This window comes from Trachemys scripta, chromosome 7 (assembly GCF_013100865.1).
Source record: "Trachemys scripta elegans isolate TJP31775 chromosome 7, CAS_Tse_1.0, whole genome shotgun sequence".
Lineage (NCBI taxonomy): Eukaryota > Metazoa > Chordata > Testudines > Emydidae > Trachemys > Trachemys scripta.
Genome location: NC_048304.1, coordinates 32,185,323 through 32,204,964, shown reverse-complemented (window position 1 = coordinate 32,204,964; position 19,642 = coordinate 32,185,323). Strand labels below are relative to the sequence as shown.

The window sequence follows — 19,642 nt, the reverse complement described above, 5'->3', positions numbered from 1 at the left end:
TCACAAGACCATCCTTCTTCATGCTGCTGTGCTTAGACCACTAACCCAAAGATGGCAAGAGAACCCAGGAGTCCTGGCTCCCAGTCCCCCTGCTCTGACCACTAGACCCCACACCCCTGGTACCTAATCTCATGCTCTAACCATAAATTGCTGCCCCACACTGGGAATAGAACCCAGAAGTCCTGATTCCCACTCCTCACTTCCCTAAAGAGTAGGCCCCACTCTCTGGTGCAACTAGGGATGCTGACTCCCCAGCCTGTATTTTAACCACAGCTCCATTTCCCTTTCCCTTCTCTGTACTTACTCTTCAAGCCACAATACCTTTCAGACTAACCCAACGCATCCTAGGCAGGGAGCCGCTACAGCTGCCATCTTGTTAGCGGTTAAGTTAGAGGCTTTGGCAGAGTCCTGACTCATAAGAGCAGCACTGACTCCTGAGAGAGCCCCGCTGACCGAGCCCCAAGCCAGCAGGTTACAGCGTGACTCACATTTGCTCTGCTCTGTACAGTTGATCATTAACAACCCCCTTCAATAGACATTTAACAGCTCGAGGCTCGACGCTGCCATCCCAGGGTGCACGCTGAGCAGGGCTGCGAGATGGAGCCTTAACACAGGGCTTCCTGCAGTGATGGGCATTAAGGAGGAGGATTCCATACCACAAACACCCCCAGTTACACACCCTTTACCTGCCCTTTCTCCTGTGGTGGGGAAAGTGAAGTGCACACACATGCATGCTCTCACACCAGCTGTGTACACACATACGTACATGCACATGGCTATGCTCCACCCATTACATAGCTATATTCACACACACCCCACCTATTCACACGTGCTCACACCAACTACATACATACACACACACACACCACACACACACACACGTTATCCACACATGTACTCTCACTAGCTCTATTCTCTCTCTCACCCCCCTCCCACCCCCACAACTACTTCAACAGCGAACTTTGGACGCTAAGGAAAACAAAAAACAGCCCTAACACCCATTTGAGCCATGCACCACAATTCAAAGGCCTCCACAGGGGAAGGTTGGCTCAGTGGTTAGGACACTAACCTGGGCCTTGTAGGATCAGGATTCAAGTCCCCACTCTGCTACAGATGCCCTGTGTAATCTGAGGCAAGCCCCCTCCCCCCGCTATTGCGAGTGGGAGCGCTGCTGGGCAGGGATGGTTTCACCATACGTGTACACAGCACCTGGCCCAATGGGGATCCCGCTCTCAGGTGGGGTCCCAGCTACTACTGTAATGTTACTAATAATGTGCACCCCATAACAGGCTCCCACTCTTGGTCTTTCATGTGCTATCGTAACACATCTAGTAAGTTAGCTACACTTATTAACCTCGCTAAATGGGACATTAACAGAGACAAACAGCTGTTCACAGCACATCAGGGGCATGAGCAGCCTGTGTTATAAACACCCCACACAAGGGGTTAAAGACAGTGGTAAGCAGCTGTAACAATCAATCAATCAGCTATTCATTAAAACAGCTAGTGATTTATTAACCCTCCACATGCCTGTTTTGAAATGGAACTTGAACACAAAGTGGTAGCAAAGGGCCCCAGATTCCTTTCAGGAGTGCTCCAGTAAATTCAGTGCAAGGCTGAGGCAAACCTGATGTAGCCGGAGCCGGACAGGCAATGGTAAAAAATTGGTAGTGTCCGTTTTTAACAGCTCGGCGTTTGCAGGAAGCCTCAGTTCTTTTACCAGTCAATCTGTCTGTGTCAAGTGATTGAGTCCTCTGAAATCAACAGGTGCTGCTGGATCCAAAAATTACCTGCCAACCAAGATTCCAGCCAGGTTACCCTGACGACAGGAACACACACACACACACACACACACACACAGTTGACACTTGTGCTAATTTTTTAAAAATGTATTAGCTCTCATCCCCCCTCAGCCCTGGCAGTTCCTCACTGATAGCAAAAGGTACAGGGAGATGTTTGTATTGCAGCAGTGCCTAAGTGTCTGATCTGAGACCCACCAAGCCAGGTGCTTGCACAGACATCATCCCCCTCCCCCAACCAAGATCTGGGGGCCCTACTTGTGCCACATGCTGCACACACACCCCTGACCACAATCTGGGAAATCCCTGCCCCCCTCAAGCTGTGCTGCACAGACACAATGGGACACCAGCCTTGCCTTGAAGAGCTCACAGTCCAGGCAGATGGAGTGAGTAAGCCATCCCTATTTTACAGACAAGGGAAACTGAGGCACAGATGAAGTGACTTGGCTGAGGGCTCCCAAGAACTGTGCGGTAGAGCTAGCCCTTGAAGCCAGGTGTTCCTCAGGCTAGTGTAGTGGTTTCACCAGAAAGCCATCATTGGCCCGGCTTTGGGATGGAGCATGAGTTGTTCTTACCTAGGAGAAGGTGTTAAAACAAAACAATCAAGGGATTTTGGGTCTGGGCAGTGCTCCCCACGACAGGGGCCCTGATCTCCTTTGGGCCCTACTCTAGTGCAGGCAATGATACAGATGCTGTAAATGGGCCTCAGTCTCAGCCAGGGGGCAGCACCTGGCCCAACAGCAGGCCCCCTCGTCTGAGCTAGAGCAAGGCAGTACCATATTACTACTTCTGTTAGTCTTAAAGGTGCCACAGGACCCTCTGTTGCATATTACTACTGCCTACCATATAATGGGCCCCTGCTCTCACTGGGACCCTCTGGGCATTACCATAGTACTATTAGTAATATGTATGTCATAAGGGAACCCTAATCTTGGTTGGTGTCTTTTGGCTGTACCTTACTACTACTGCTCATGCACCTGCCATAATGGGGCCCCCCCCAATCTGGATCAGGGTCGGTGCAGTGCCTGGCACAACAGGGCCCCCTTCCTTGTCTCATAGGGTTTCCAGCCCCTGCTGTCATACAAACCAAGGCGCAGTAAAAATGAGGGGATTTCAAAAGCTATTTTTAAACAGCTGATCATCTCTGACATACAGGTCATGAGCTGAAATAAATCAAGTTTCCTTTCAAGTTAGTCGCACAAGCATCTGCTGTGGTCCCAGGGAGAATATGCCCTGCCACCAAAATGATTGATTAACTTTAACAAAAAATAAAAGGTAATTTCCCGCCAAGTACCAGGCATGGTTTTCTGAGGTTTTTGGATCCTACAGCAAGATCAAGTGCTTTACCTAACACAGCCAGCGCCTAAACCTGAAAAACGAGTCCTGTGCAGTTGGGGAGTGTGAGTAATCGTATTTCCACTGCCTCGCAAGAAGAAGCCAGCAGAGGTAAGAGTTACATCATAGATGTTTTTTAAAAAGGCTGGTGCAGCCGAGAGTTTCAGACAGGAGTGGCAGGCGGCACGCAGTGAGATGCTACCTTGGAGGATTGCGATTCTCAGATCCCTTTCTGGTGTATTACTGTGGTAGAAAAAGCAAAGTCTTGTCTCCACTGGGTGATTCTAGGGGCTGCTGGAGATCTTAAGAGGTCTGTCAAATAAGGAGCCAAGGAAGCAATATTTAGATTATTATATGTATCGTAACAATACCAAGGAGCCCCACTCATGGACCTGGACGCCTTGTGTCTGGTACTGTCCAGACACAGAACAAGAGATGGTCCCTGCCTCAAAGATTTTAAGATCGATTTCAAATTGCTGTTCTTCCAAACAAATTACAAAAACACCCCAAGATCTGCTGAAGATTGAAGCAGACACACACATAGGGAGGACAAGCTACTGTGGCCAATTTCGCTATTGCGCTAGGAGAGACAATATGTGGTTTTCCTGCTATTTCTCTACATCAAGCAGACACTGAACAAGAGCCTGTGTTCTCCATCCTCTGTGTTACAAGAGTAGCAGAGGCAGGATTAGAACCCAGCTGTCTCAATTATTAGCCTAGAGTGTGTGCCTGCTCTTTAAGCCAGGGGTAGTCAATTATGTGTGTGGCAAGGTCCAGACTCCAGAGAAAATAATAAAAACCCAATAATGACAATAAGTAAACAACAAGATTTCACAGTCCGTTCAAAAGCGTCTGGTGGTCTGGATTCGACCTGCAGCCCACCTGTTGGCCACCCCCACTTTAAGCCCTTGTCTGCATACAGTAGTTGTATCGCTTTAACACTGCTGCTGTAGTTAAAGTGGCACAATGCACCTGACATAGCCAGAGTTTTACTGTTATCAATGTACATCTACTAGGACAATTATTCCCATGGAGCAGCGGCTTTCAAACCGGGGCACGCGTAACCCCATGGTACATGCGTTCTCGTCTGGGGGTATGCGTAAAAAATCCTGTAATGGTGGACAACGCATTTTATTTAGTAAGACTTGGCAATGGAATTGTAGGTATTTTATGACCCTGTCCCAGATGGGGGTATGCAGGGTACACAGCCTAGAAAGCTTGAAACCCACTGCCATAGAGGAAGGGGAATAAGCTAGACCAGTCTAAGGCAGGGGGCACCTGCAGAACAGAGAAGGAAATTTTCCCTCCATTGCACAATTGGCCAAATGTAGCTGGGATTTTCTCCCCTTCCTCTGACAGATCAAAGATCAGCTACAGCTGGAGACAGGACACAAGTCAAACTAGGGCTCTGAGGTGGTCCAGAGAATTCGCTGGCTTTGATGCCTGGTGGTGGATCTTGCTCCCGTGCTCAGGTTCTTACTGATCAGCAGATTTCAGGTTGGGAAGGAATTTCTCCCACATCAGATTGGCAGGGACCGGGGGGCGGGGTTTGCCTTCCTCTGCACCATAGGGTGGGGGGCACCTGCTGGGATCATCTAGGCACGTCTCACCCAGGGCCAACTCCAGACACCAGCCCAGCAAGCAGGTGCTTGGGGCGGCCAAGGGGAAGGGGCGGCACATCGGGCTGTTCCACGGCAATTCGGCGGCGGGTCCATCTCGGAGGGAAGCACCTGCTGCTGAATTCCTGCTGAAGAAGAAAGCAGCGCGGTGGAGCTGCCGCTGGAGTGCCGCCGATCGCAATTGCGAGCGCAGCTTCTTTTCTTTTCTTTCCCCCCACCGCTTGGGGCAGAAAAAACCCTGGAGCTGGTCCTGGTCTCACCTCATTCAGGCCCCTGCTATGGCAGGGGATCAGGCACTGGTGGTCTCCTGTTCTGGGCCCAGGGCTCACAAGGGGTCCGGTGCCCAAGGACTGAAATGCGTTAGCTCAATGACTTGAGTTAGACTAAGTACAGAGGTACCTGGGTGAAGTTAAAAGGGCATGAGACACACCAAAGATCAAACTAGATGACCTCATTGTCCCTTCTGGCCTTAAACTCTATGAAAGAGCATCCACGCTAGGCAAGGTCATGGTACGTCTCTCTCATACATACCCCCACAACCACCAGTACGAAATCTGTGGGTAGGCCAGGCCTGAGCAATAAGACTGGACAACTACGTTTTTCTTTAGCAGATTGAAGACTCCAGTCCTGTATGCAGGGCCGGCTCCAGGCACCAGCTTATCAAGCAGGTGCTTGGGGCGTCCGCGCCGGAGAGGGGCGGCACATCCAGGTATTCAGTGGCAATTCGGTGGACGGTCCCTCACTCCGCCTGGGAGCAAAGGACCTCCCACTGAATTGCCGCCGCAGATTGCGACTTTTGTTGTTGTTGTTGTGGTGGCTGCTTGGAGCGGCCAAAACCCTGGAGCCGGCCCTGCCTATATGTGTTTAACGTGAAGCACATGCCTCATCCCCTTGCTTCCCCGGTGACACCACCCCTCTCTTTCAGGGACTAGGCCTTCCATCCACGTTGGCTCGGTAAACTAAGAGTACGATTCTCAACTGGGAGGGCAAAGGAGGCCCAGTTCAACCCCTCCCCCTGGGTTAAAGAACCAGCAGCTGGGAGTGGAATTAAAATTCACACAGGGAATGCAGAAGCAAATTCTGTCTGTTAGACACTGGGAAGGGGGGGGGGGGGGGGGGGATTCCCCCGGCACCTGCAGAACTTTGAAATCAAGCCTCCATGTTTTGTCCCAACGTGATAGATCTAGGCCCCTCTCCGGCTTGTTGGCTCAACACAGGAAGCAGCAGCTGTTCCAGCCAGTGTGATTCATGAGGCCCAATTAGATTGTAACAACCCCTTTCTGGTCTGGAAAAATTAATTAATTGTGAACTCTGCTTGGATTGGAAGCTCTCTAGGGCAGGAAGTGCTTCTTGGTAGGAGGCTGCACAGAACCTAGCCCCATGGGACATACCTCTGCTGGCAGGCCTGGGCAGCATCTAGCACAACAGGGACAACCCCATGCACTTAGTCAGATGGAACAGGACATCTCCCCCCGTCTCAGGGGAGGGGTCTGGGCAGCAACTGGCCCACCCCCGCTGTCTGCCTCTTCTCCCCCAGTCTTCTGGGGCCTGAGGTGGTACTGGCCTACACAGAAGAACAGCTGGTATCTCATGAGGCTGCTGTACGTCAAAGCTGGGGTTGCAAAAGCAGTGAGGAATGTTTGTTTGAAAAACGTCAGCTATTTACAGAGGAGAACTTAAGGTGCCTGAGGAAGGAGGCCACTGGCCTGACCCTTTCGGAAGAGCTTGTTTTTGACTAACCTGAGGTTTTCCAAAAACACAGTCACACTCCTTTTAAAATAACTAAAAGCGTGCCGCTGGGCCAGAGCCAGACTAGTGCGAGTGTAAGCTCTTCAGGGCAGGGACCATCTTTCGTTTGGTTTGTACAGCACCTAGCGCAATGGGGCTTGATCCATGGCTAAGGCTGCTGGGTCCGACTGCAGTATGCATCAAGACAGATCTATTATGGATAGAAATAGTCTAACAACTGGAGGCGTTTTCACCACTTATCACACAACCCTTAAAGCCCCGGCGCTCACTCAGCTTCGCTTACAAAAGGGAAGGTGAGGGGGTGACTTGGTCCCAGTCTAGTAGTACCAACATGAGGAATCCTAATTTGAAAATGGGCTCCTCAGTCTAATAGATGAAGGTCGAACACGACCCAATGGCTGGAAGCAGAAGTGAGACGAAATCAGAATGAAACCAGGTGCCCGTTTTAACAGACAGGATAATTAACCAAGGGCTGTGGTGGTTCCCCATCAGTGGCAATGTTTAAATCAAGACAAGATGTATTTCTAGCAGAGCAATCCTAGTTTAACCAGGAGTTACTTCAGAGATATCCTAGGGCCTGGGATACATAGAAATCAGACTAGAGAACCACAATGGGTCCTTTTGACCTTAAAAATCAGTCAGAAGTTATGCTTTTATTTCTGAATGGCATTATTTTGACCCAAAAAGTCAATAGCTTGATTATCTACCTGCTTCTCATTTCCTCCAAGTGACAAATTTTAGAGGTCTGTTAAAATTAAAGGACCCGGAACGATCTATTGTTAGTTATAATTGTTTAACGTTGCAGCAATAGCAGTGTTCATCTGTGGATCTCAAAACCACTTTACAAAAGAATAACAGGAGCCCCATTTTACAGAGGATGAAAGAGCAGCAGAGAAAGGGGCAATTGCCTCACGCGAGGGCACCCAGCAGGCCAGGGACTAGAACCCAGGTCTTTGAGTCCCCAGTCCAGTCCAGTGCACATAGACCCTTTGACCAAGAACCAGCCCTGCCATCACACCTGGCCCTGGGCAGACATGCAGCAAGAGACAGGCCCTGTCCCAAAGAGTTCACATTTTAAACAGACAGAGGGTGGGATGGGAAACAGACACCGAGGGGAAGGGACTTGCCCACGGGCACACAGCAGGCCAGTGCAGAATTAGGAATGGAACTCACGTGTTCTGTCCCTTGGCCACGTTTCTTATCCGGGTTTCCCGTTGGAGTGAGTGTAGGAAAGAATAATGATCTGCACCACAGGAACCACTGGATACAATTCTATGGCCTGCGTTATCCAGCAGGCCAGTTTCCATGAGAGCCAGAGCTGGCTCCAGGCACCAGCGCAGCAAGCAGGTGCTTGGGGCGGCCAACGGAAAGGGGCGGCACGTCCGGCTCTTTGGTGGCAATTCGGCGTCAAGTCCCTCAGTCCCTCGCAGAGGGAAGGACCTGCTGCCCAATTGCCGCCAAAGAATGAAGCCGCAGCTTCCCCCCGCCCCATTTGGGGTGGCAAAAACACCGGAGCTGGCCCTGATAAGAGCCACCTCCAGTCTCATGTTTTGAGCAGTGGTGAGACAGTTAATAATGCTGACCTCTGAAGTACCATTGCTGGCTAGCAGAGCTCGCAGGCAGTATCCAGAGCTATCATTTCAGGCTCTCTGCCAACTCAGACAGCCATTGCTGCACCAGATCATATTTTCAAGGTTCTCTGTGCAACTGTAACTAGAGTAGCAAGAAGACATCATAGACTATAACCAGATCTGTCCACTCTCCCCCCACAGCTAGGCCCAGTGCACCCCTGTGGGCGCAATGTCTCCTTTAGGACACACCTGACTCATTAAGTCACAAAGCACTTCCCCAATTTACATAAAACCATTAAAAATCCCCAACAAGCCATGTCCTAGCAAGAGCTGGATGGAAATTTTCCAAGTTTTGTAAAAAAGCCAATTGGTGAACTTGAAGTGTTTTGCAAATACTCTCTGGGTTTGACGGTTTGTCAAATCGCAGGCAGGTTTCTTGCCAGGTTCCCTGCCAGATCACCCAGCATGCTGCTGGGGAGCCAGGTTTCCAGGGTCTGTGGTCCTGGGGCAGCCCCACCATCTGGACTGCCCCAGACTGGGGATACCTGGGCTTCCAGGCACCTTGCAATGGAGAAGGGAACCTGAGGATCCCCAACTCTAACTGGGGCTCAGCTCTCAGCCCCCAGAAGGAAGCCTGGAAGCCCTTGCTCTAGCCAGGACTTTCAGGCTCCCTACTACTAGCCAGTGTCCTGGGGCAGCTGGCTCCCCAGGCAGCCCAGGGAACCAGCTGACCTGGAAGTCCTGGGTCCCCAGAACCATGGCAGGTACACCTAGGAGTGACAATCCCCAGGGTCCTCAGCAGCTGCTCACATGATTCAGGTCAGCTTCACCCCTCATTCAGTGGAGAACAGAATGAAACTGACAAGAATCAGGTCAGTTTCACCTGAGCACCTGCTGGGATAGGTATTACATTTTGGAAACAGTGTTTCCCTATTTCTAAAATTAACAATTTTCAGCAAGTCTGACATGTCCTGCAAACCAGAAATCCCAAATTTCAGTCAGCTTGAGTGCTAGGGCAATGGTATTGCAAACGGGGTAGAGACACCCCTATAGCAAGACATTAGGGCCTGATGTGGATCTCACTTTCACACAGGAGGAAGGCACACAATCATGCCTTCTCATTTTGAATCTCTCCCACATTTTTACTTGTGAAGAAAGGACTTAAAACAAAAACAAAGAACACGGAAGCAGGATCATTCCCCCCCACACCACCTCCAATCTTCATTCCTGCAGCATAAATCACTCCCAGCATGGAGAATACACGTAACCAGTGGGAGTGGATGCAAACTCTCACAACACAGAGATTCCTGTTTTCCTGCAAACCAACTCTCGGGGAGTGGAAGGAGAGAACACAGCACTTTACAATTAGCTAATGAAATGTCATCACCCACCCTTTACAGCTGCTGAATTATCAGCCTCAGTTTTACAAGGGAGGGGCAGACACGGGGCTTAGACCTGGGAAGCTAGGTATTGCCAGACTAGATCAGACCAGAGGGCTGTCTAACCCAGAACTTAGATCATCATAATTTGGGGACAGGAATAGAGTTTAGTGTTTGTACTGTGCCTAGCACCGCAGAGCCCTTGCCCATGACTAGGACTTATAGGCACTATAGCAATACAAACACCACCACCCACTAATGCTTCAGAGGAAGATGCAGGAATGCTGGAGGGAGCGGATGTAGGATAATATATTCCCAATGAAGGTCTCCTCCTGATTACTAATAAATTAAAAGATGAGCTTAAACCCTGAGGTTTAATATCCCTGCCCAAGTTTGCGAACATTAGCTATAACTGGATATTCTTGTTATCCATATAACCTGTCCAATCCTTTTTTGAAACTTGGTAAATTCTTGGCCTCAGTGACTTCCTGTGGCAGCAAGTACCATAGTCTAAAAAGAGTACTCTATCCTTTGATCCATTGTGAGTTTCATAAAATCATAAAAATGTCTGGCTGGAAGGGACCTTGAGGGGTCATCAAGTCCAATACTGAGGCAGGATCAAGTAAACCTAGACCATGCCTGACAGGTGTTTGTTGCAACCAGTTCTTAACCTCCAGTGATGTGGATTCCACAACCTCCCTCAGAGCTTGTTCCAGAGCTGTCCCCTAAGAGTTAGAACATTTTTTCCTAATATTTGACCTAAAATTTCCCTTGCTGCAGATTATTTCTTGTCCTATCATTAGTGGACATGGAGAACAATTGATCAAATACGTTAAGGGCTGTTTTAAGGAGGATGGTGAAGACTTATCAGGTCCCCACTCAGTCTTTTCTCAAGACTAAATACACCCAGGTTTTTTTTTAAACCTTTCCTCACAGGTCAGGTTTTCTAAAGACGTTTATCATTTTTGTTGCTCTGCTCTGGACTCTCTTCAGTTTATCCACATCTTTCCTAAAGCCTGGCACCCAGAACTGGCCACAGCACTCCAGCTGAGGCCTCACCAGTGCCAAGCAGAGCAGGACAATGACCTCCTGGGTCTTACATACAAGACTCCTGTTAATACACCCCAGAATAATATCAGCTTTTTTTTTTAAACCCACACAACTGCATCACACTGTTAGCTCATTCAATTTGTGATCCACGACGACCCCCAAATTATTTTCCAGCAGTACCACTGTCTAGCCAACTATTTCCCATTTTATAGCTGTGCATTTGATTTTTTCCTTCTCAACGTGTAGTGCTTTGCACTTGTCTTTACTGCTACCTTCAGATTTCACTGTGGGCCCTTGTTCTTGTGCTATGAGGCCAGGAGATCCTAATCTACCCTCTCCCCCCATTTATTAGTTGATAGACTTATCTCAGGAGGCTTGGTCTGTGGTGCGAGAGCAGCCATCCTCCACTGGAGTGAGCATGGAACTACAACACACTCTTTACTAGGACCTACAGGCTGCAGCCAGTCTTGGGGCCAGCTCCACAGCTCATGCAAATGAACGTAGCCCTGGGGCTTCAGAGATTGGCAGCAGGTGGTAGGACACAGAAAAAGACCCCAAGTATTGGCGATGCTGCGGCCAATCCATTACAGTAGATGTACAAATGACTCTCAGAACCAAAGTTCTGCACTTGGCAGCATCCCTCCCCTGTCCTATTTTCCTCTGTTTAGTCCAAGCTTTGGGGCAGGGACCTTCCTTTGTCGGCAAAACAGCTTCAAATCGCCACTTCGTTATTTGGGGACTGCCCAACTGAATGCACCTTAAATGGACCCCTTCCATCAAGCTCCTTTAAGGAATGTCTCCATTTCTGCACCCAGAAATCCTTATGCACTTTGGAAAATTTGAGCCCTCCCATCATTCGCCCTGTATCTGGAGCAGGAGAGGGACCAGTCTGCTGGGAGCCAGTATGCTGGTGGCGATGGGCCAAACAGGAAATTTACAAGCTTTTTACAGGCTCTGGTATCAAATGAGTAGGTTTCCTTCTGAGAGAGAGGTGGCCAGATGCTACAGCAAAGGCGCCCTGAGAACACAGCTGGATGGTTAGAAGGCAGGTATTCTGTATTTTTAAATAAAGGCAGCAGGTGGATTTTTCAGCACTTAGAAAAACTGGCTGTTAAACAGCAAGAATGTCTCAGCCTGAACTAAAATGGAGCTCCTGCCACGCTATGACAAGAATATTCATAGATTCAGGCCAGAAGGGACCATTAGACCATCGAATCTGACTGCCTGTATAACACAGGCCAGAGAATACCACCGCAGTTATCCCTGTACTGAGCCCCATCACTTGTGTTTTTCTTAGAGATCTGCTCTAGGAATGATTTTGGAGCTGTTCTCTGGCCTGCGCTATACCAGAGGCCAGACCAGATGACCACAACGGTCCCTTTAGGTCATGGAATCTATGAACCCACATTTGACTGGAGCATCTCCCAGCTGGGCAGCCAGTTTGGAGTGGGTGACATCCCTCCCCCCCATCCCTTGCTTTCAGAGTTTGGTCCCTGAGAAACATTGGAGTCTTATTTCTAACTTGAATGTTTCTGACTTGAATCTGGTGGAGAACAGTAGAATAAGAACCAATAGCTGGAAATTAAAGAGCCCTTTAGTACCTGCTGTTTCCTCTCCCTGGAGATACTTGTACACTGATCAAACCACCTCTCAATCCATCACCGTCCTCCAACAAAGCAGTGCCGCACATCTAGCACGGCTGGATGTGTGGTTAAGGTACTGGAGACCTGAGTTCTATCCCCAGCTCTGCCACTGACTCCTTGTCTCACTATGGGCAACACACTACAGCCTCTCTGCCTCAGTTTGCCCCATTTGTAAGTGGCTCACTAGCCGATAGATGCTTTGAGGATAAACCAGCCAGACTAGGAGGCTCTGATACTGTAATGACAAGAGCCCTGCCAGCAGGGCCGACTTTAGGCCAATTCCACCAATTCCCCCGAATCAGGCCCCGCGCTTAAGAGGGCCCCGCGCCCAGTGGCAGGGTCGCCCAGAGTGGGGGGGCAAGTGGCAGAGAATCCCTTCCCTGGCTAGAGGCACCTTTTTAATTTTTACTCACCCGGCGGCGCTCCAGGTCTTTGGCAGCGGGTCCTTCACTCGCTCCGGGTCTCTGGCGGCACTTTGGTGGCGGGTCCTTCAGTGCCGCCGAAGACCCGGAGCGAGTGAAGGACCCGCCGCCAAAGACTAGGAGTGCGGCCCGGTGAGTACAAGCCCCACGTGTTTTTTTTTAAATGTGTTTTTTTTTTTTTTTTTTTTTTTTTAAGTCATCCCTGTCGGGGCCCCCTCGAAACTGTTCAAATCGGGCCCCGCACTTCCTAAAGCCGGCCCTGCCTGCCAGGCCGGGGTGGCACAGGGCGATTAACCAGAACTGCTAGTCCAGAGTAAGAGTGAACTATTCCACAATAACTATTGTGCTTTAAATTCACACCCTACCTTATTCCAAAAGAGCTTCCTTGTATTGACAAGCCCCAAGCACCTAGCAGTGATCCAGACTCAAGCCAACTGCTTGAGGGGGCTGCATGACATGAGTTTGCCAAGTCTCAGACTAGTCCCTAGTGGGTCATTAGTGCCCACCTCCCCATATAAATAAAAGCAGCTACTTTCTCAATCAGCACAGACCAGAGGGAAGAAAGGGCAGGGGGTGGGGGAAGCATTGCAGGGGGCAGTGTGTGAGTTTGTGCTACATGCTCACACCTCTATTTCCTCCCCCTGCCCCTTAGTGAACAGGGGTAGGGGGCATTCAGAGGGGGCACATTGCACCCCCACTGCACAGAGTAAGGGGGCACTCAGGCACAGCCACTCCTGCCTTGCCCCCACCCACCACAGGGATACCCGTTACACAAGGTGGGGGCACCCCTAGCTATCACGTATGGTGGGGAGCAAGTCCTCTCCCCTTCCTGACCTTCCAGTATCCCACCCTGCATTGCAGAGTGCTGGGCGGCAGTATATCCTGCTATTGCACCCCAGGGTCAGCTCTCCCATTGCACCCTGAGGGCAGCCCCCCCCCCCCATCCTACAGCTCCCCTCTAATTGCACAGGGCCAGGTGGGCTTACAGGACAGGCTTCTTTCCTTCACTGCAAGAGCTATGAGGGGCAGCCTCCCCCATCACCTGGGACTCTAGGGGCACGACCCCCCCCTTCCTCCTTGCCCAGCCCACACTGCACGGCGCTCGGGGGGCAGGAGACTCACCCCACTCCAGGAACTGCTGCACGCTGCGCTCCCGCCGCAGGGGGGCGCCGCTGCACTCCCGGTACAGGCACAGCAGCACGTCCAGCAGTGACTCGAGCCCGGGCCCCTGTAGCAGCTCCCGCAGCCCGGCCAGGCGCCGCTCCACCGGGCTGCACATGCTGCCCCACTCCGTCCGCTCCAGCCTCGCTGCCTGCCTGCCGTTCCCCACTCCCCGCAGCCCGGGCCCCGCCCCTGCCGGCCGGCCCCCAATGGGGAGGGAGCTACCGACACCTGGGCCAGGTGGGGAAGGGGCGGGGCCAGCTGTGCCAGATGTGCTCTGACAGCTCCACGCCCCCAGGGCTGGGGAGGGAGAGAAGGGGAAAGTGGGGCAGAAGAAAATGTGGGGGGGGGGGGGGGGGGGGGAGAAAGGAGAGGAGAGGGAGAAAGAGACCGACGGATGTGGATGGAGGACGGACGGACAGACAGACGCCGGGGGGAAATAGAGGGAAGGAAGGTGTGTATGGGGAGGAATGGACAGATGGATGGCAGGAGAGACGGGCGCAAGTGCGGGGGGGATGGATAGATGGAGGACGGCCAAGGGAAACTAGAGGGGGCGGGCAGGGGGGTGGCTGGAGAGGCAAAGCTGCAAACAAGGAGAGCCTCAGGGAAGGCTGGCTCAAGAGAAGGGATGAAGAGGTGAGGAGGAGTGACAGCCAGCCAGGGCCGGGGGTGGATGGACAGACAGGTGAGCCCCTGGAGGGAGAACAGAAAGAAAAGAGGGGGAAAGAGATTAAGATTAGAATGAAAAGGAAGATGGAATGAGAGAGGTATGGCACATGCTTGTTCTCCCCACCTCTGCTCTGCCACAGAGGAGCCAGTCCACCCCCCTCCCCCATCAGAGCCAGGCTGAGATAGACCCTGTCTGGCATCCCAAATAAGACAAGAACATAAGAATGGCCATATTGGGTCAGACCAAAGTTCCATCCAGCCCAGTATCCTGTCTGCCAACAGTGGCCAATACCAGGTGCCCCAGAGGGAGTGAACCTAACAGGCAATGATCAAGTGATCTCTCTCCTGCCATCCATCTCCACCCTCTGACAAACAGAGGCTAGGGACAACATTCCTTACTCATCCTGGCTAATAGCCATTAATGGACTTAACCACCATGAATTTATCAAGTTCTCTTTTAAACCCTGTTATAGTCCTAGCTGTCACAACCTCCTCAGGCAAGGAGTTCCACAGGTTGACTGTGCATTGTGTGAAGAGCTTCCTTTTGTTTTAAACCTGCTGTCCATTAATTTCATTGGTGGCCCCTCGTTCTGATATTATAGGAACAAGTAAATGCACCACTCCTGATTTTATATACCTCTATCATATCCCCCTGCCCCTTAGTCTCCTCTTTTCCAAGCTGAAAAATCCTAGCCTCTTTAATCTCTCCTCATATGGGACCCATTCCAAACCCCTAATCATTTTAGTTGCCCTTCTCAATCTTTTCTAATGCCAGTATATTTTTTTTGAGATGAGACCACCCCATATGTACACAGTATTCAAGATGTGGGCATACCATGCATTTATATAAGGACAATAAGATACGTCTTATTTTCTTTTTTAATGATTCCTAACATCTTGTTTGCTTTTTTGACTGCCGCTGCACCCTGCGTGGACGTCTTCAGGGAACTATCCGCAATGACTCCAAAATCTCTTTCCTGATTAGTTGTAGCTAGATTAGCCCCCCCCCCCCGCCATCCTGTATGTACAGTTGGAGTTATTTTTCCACAGTGCATTACTTTACATTTAACCACATGAAACTTCATTTGCCATTTTGTTGCCCAATCACTTAGTTTTGTGAGATCTTTTTGAAGTTCTTCACAGTCTGTTTTGGTCTTAACTATCTTGAGCAGTTTAGTATCATGTGCAAACTTTGCCACCTCACTGTTGCCCCCTTTCTCCAGATCATTTATGAATAAATTGAATAGGATTGGTCCTAGGACTGACCCTTGGGGAACGCCACTAGTTACCCCCTCCATTCTGAAAATTTACCATTTATTCCTACCCTTTGTTCCCTGTCTTTTAACCAGTTCTCAATCCATGAAAGGATCTTCCCTCTTATCCCATGACAACTTAATTTACATAAGAGCCTTTGGTGAGGGACCTTGTCAAAGGCTTTCTGGAAATCTAAGTACACTATGTCCACTTGACCCAGCAAACTCATCTCACACCAGGTCAGGAGGCACTGAAAGACTGGTGTTTGGCTGGGGGCAAAGTGGAGGGTCTCAGGCAGACCCCTCTCAGCTCCCCATCCTGGGAGGGGGAAGGCAGCTGTTCAGCTATTAAGGCCAATGCAGCCCTCTCTAGCAGCATTAGGATAGTGGCTAGAGCCTACATTATCGCAGCGTGGGTTACCACTAGCAGTGCAGTAGGGTGTAGAGCAGTGGTTCTCAACCTGTGGCCCATGGGCTGCTTGCAACCCAATTCGCACACATTTGTGTGCTATGTGACATCCTCAGGGCCATACAGATTAAAACAGACCTGCATCTGTGGCTCACAATGGTAAGTAGACTGAGAATCACTGGCCTAGAGGCACCCACTGGCACTTGATGCCCCACCATGGCATGTGCCTTATTAGTATAAAGGCAGCATCTAAAGAACCTTAACTCGGATCAGTACCCCTAGCGTGCTATCCACTGCATAGATCCTGTGCCCCAAAGAGCTTGCAGTCTGAACAGGAAAGGTGGAAGGAGAAACAGCCATTTTGTGTGGGGAGGGGAGGGGAGGGGGAAAGGACTCATTCAAGCTCTCACAGGGCATCTGGGGCAGAGCCAGGAATAGAACCCATGTGTCTAGGTTCCAGTCCCTTGTACTAGCCTCTTGGTCATGCTGGCTTCCTGGTTTATTGTGAAAGCACCTAGAGGCCACAACACAGAGACTGGGGCCCCTCAGGCTGCCAAGTGCTGCATAGACTGCTCTCCCCAATCTGACTGGGGTCCCCCATCACACCAAGATACATAGGCCCAACAGCAGTGGGGTTTCCTTACACAGTTTAACCAGAGGCCATGGCAGGGATTGGGGGGGGGGGGGGGGGGGGGGGAGAGAAGAGAAGAAGCTTACATGAAGCAACACTACCCCCTGCTGGATGACTGAACTAAAAGGCAGGTTATTGGGCTAAAAATCAAGCTAACCCAAGGAAGCTCAAGGGTTCACTCCAAGCCCAGACTCCATCCCCCTCCCAGCTGGCACGTGGAGGAAGTGAGACTTCTCCCTGCCATCAGGCCACCACAACAAAAAGCAACCAACAAATGCTGTGCCCACTCATTAGGAGAAAGCAGAGACAGGGCCTCATGCTAGAGCAGCACCAACTGATGCCAGACCCACACAGCTCATCTGACCCAAAACACTGTAGAGCCTTCCCAGACAGCATGTGCCAGGCAGGGAGGTGGTGACATCTCCTGATAGCAAAAGCACTGGGGTGGGAGTCAGGACTCTGTGTTCTATTCCTACTTTCACCAGACTGTTTGTCCTCAGGCAAGCCACTCTCCCACTGCTGCCACAAAATTATACTTACCCACCTCACAGCACATGCTGCAAAGATTGATCTAATGATTGTGACCCCTGCCACACACACACAATGCTGGGATTCCCTACAAAGGGCTAAGGATGAGAGACATACATAGGGTCAGCAAAAAAGTAGGGACTCAGTTCAGCTGACAGTAGGAGGTGGCAGTCAGCAGCAGGGAGGGGGTTAAAGGCACATATTAGAAGTTCTTATCCTACAGCAACTCACTAGCTGTTTTTGATTGTAGAAGCAATCCAGCCTTGAGCAGGAATCCCCCCACACTATTCCCAGCATAGAGAATACATGGGGAGTTCTAGCCTAGGAAGTGACCTCACCAAATTAGTGAAAATACCTCATGCTAAGAACTTCCCCTCTGCATAAAATTCCACCATTTACAAAGCTTCCCCCCTCCCCCATTCCAAATTAGGGCAAAAAAGCTGAAATTGGAAAGTTTCCCACAAAATAGAAGTTTGATTCAGGACCATCAACATGTGATTCAGCTCAAAAGTGAAAGGACTTTAACCAATATGAACACAATACACATACTGTACTGCCTGTTGAAAATTACAATAGAATCTATTTAAAATATTAAAGTCTAAACCCAATCAATTAGAATATGGGAGTCTCCATGAGTTTGACTCTCCCCCCCTCCCAACAGTTGGTGAAACTGACATTCCCACAAAGCATTTTGATTAACCTGCACTTGCATGGAAACCCTGAGAACATATGAACTGTCTACTGCCAATCAGATGGCCAAGAGGGGCAAGATCATGCTCACCCATCTTCCTCCCCTCTCTAGGCCTGCCCCCACCCAAGACTCCCAGTGGGTGCAGTACAATCAGGCCCTTTTATTTTTAATGGGAGGGCCTAATCCTGGCTTCTACCCTCCCTCAGTTGAAAAGCCCCCATTGAGTCAGAGTGGGCCTCTAAATCCTGCCAAATGCTGCACATCCCCTACCCCCAGGTGTTCAGGGCTACTGGTGCCCAACAACTCCCCCCACCCTTAATATCCGTCCCTAAAGCCATAATTCCCTGCAGACAAATGGACAAATGCATTTCAGCAGCAGATGGTACAAAGACCCTTCCAGCTGAACTCCAGCATCCAGGGCTGCATGCCAAGGATGGCAGGGCTCAGATCCTGCAGCTCTTAAAGGAGTCAGCTTTGACCAGGAGTCTCCACTCTCTTGGATACTGGCTGTACAGGGCTTTTTGAACAGCTGTGCAGTATCCATTCCACTCAGCAGAGGGCAGCAGCATCCCACCCTTCCTCCCTTTACTGTATTCCATGCAGCAGGATCCAGTCTCCTGACATGCTGCCTCCACCCATTATTTGTTCCTACATTCCACCCAGCAAAGGGCAGCTGCATTTACCCCTCCTGCCCACAGAATTCACCAAGAGTCAACGCTGGTGCCACTGCCCCCCCCCCCCCCCCAGCCTATTACCATTGCAGCCAGCCCATTCCTTCCCAGCAGTAGCCCTGCAAGCAAGCTTCTCCCTCTGCCATGCTGCCAGGACATGCCACCCCACACATGGCATGTAGACTCACCTTAAGTAGGAATCCATCCTTTCCCTGACAGAGGGAAACTAGACTGCCCCCACTGCATAGCAGCCCCTCCTCCCCACCACCTGTTGGAATGGACAATTGGTAACAATAGGAGCTGGGTGTTGAGAAGGGATCAACACTCTGGGACCAGGACAGCCCACTGAGGAGGATGCAGAACAGGTCTCATAGGAAAATCCCATCCCCTCCACCAGCTGGGAAGGGAGGGAAGCTGTGGGATAGGAAGGGTATGGGCATGTGTACACAGGCACTTGATCAGACCAGGAAGATGCCCTGGCACAAGCCCTGAAGGTCTGGAGCATCAGCAGCTTCCTCCTACAGACAGACTCAACAGCTGTTTGGTTGCAAACAGACACTGTCCAAAGTCTGTCCCTCCCCAAACAACCCAAGCTCCTGCACTCCTACCCCTCAACCCCACAGCTATGCCAGCCTGCTCCTCAACAGCTCCTGCTCATCTGATCAGGTTTCCCCACACTTCAATTCTTCCCTCCAGCTCTGTGCTGTATGCCCTTCCCCACTCCCCTTACTGCTCTCACCCAGTGGAATCTTCACCCCATTACAGGGGCTGGAACATGCTACAACAGCTGCATTCAAGAGCAGAGTTAACTGTGCTTAAGGAGGGATACACATTTCCCCATGGGGTACATTGCACTAGGGAGAGGCAAGGTAGCCTTGTGGTTAAAGGCCCTGGACTGGCAGGCCAGATATCTTGGTTTAAAAATCCCAGCTTCCCTCAGGCAAGTCTGGCTGTTTCCCATCTGTAAAGTGGATGAAGGGGAATGATCCTCCTTCCTTAGACTGCAAGCAGCACCTCAGCAGTTAGGGTATCAGACTCTGGACACATGGGTTCTATTCCCAG

General features: G+C 50.6%; 1 protein-coding gene across 1 annotated transcript in view; it reads right to left on the bottom strand.

The window, feature by feature from the left end:
• The window catches only part of CDC42BPG (CDC42 binding protein kinase gamma), a 59,325-nt gene extending 45,479 nt beyond the window's left edge, over window positions 1-13,846 (bottom strand). Inside the window, exon 1 of the mRNA XM_034777430.1 lies at window positions 13,690-13,846. Coding sequence (XP_034633321.1) covers window positions 13,690-13,846 — 157 coding nt within the window. The remainder of the gene's footprint in view (window positions 1-13,689) is intronic.
• Between the last annotated feature and the right edge of the window lie 5,796 nt (window positions 13,847-19,642).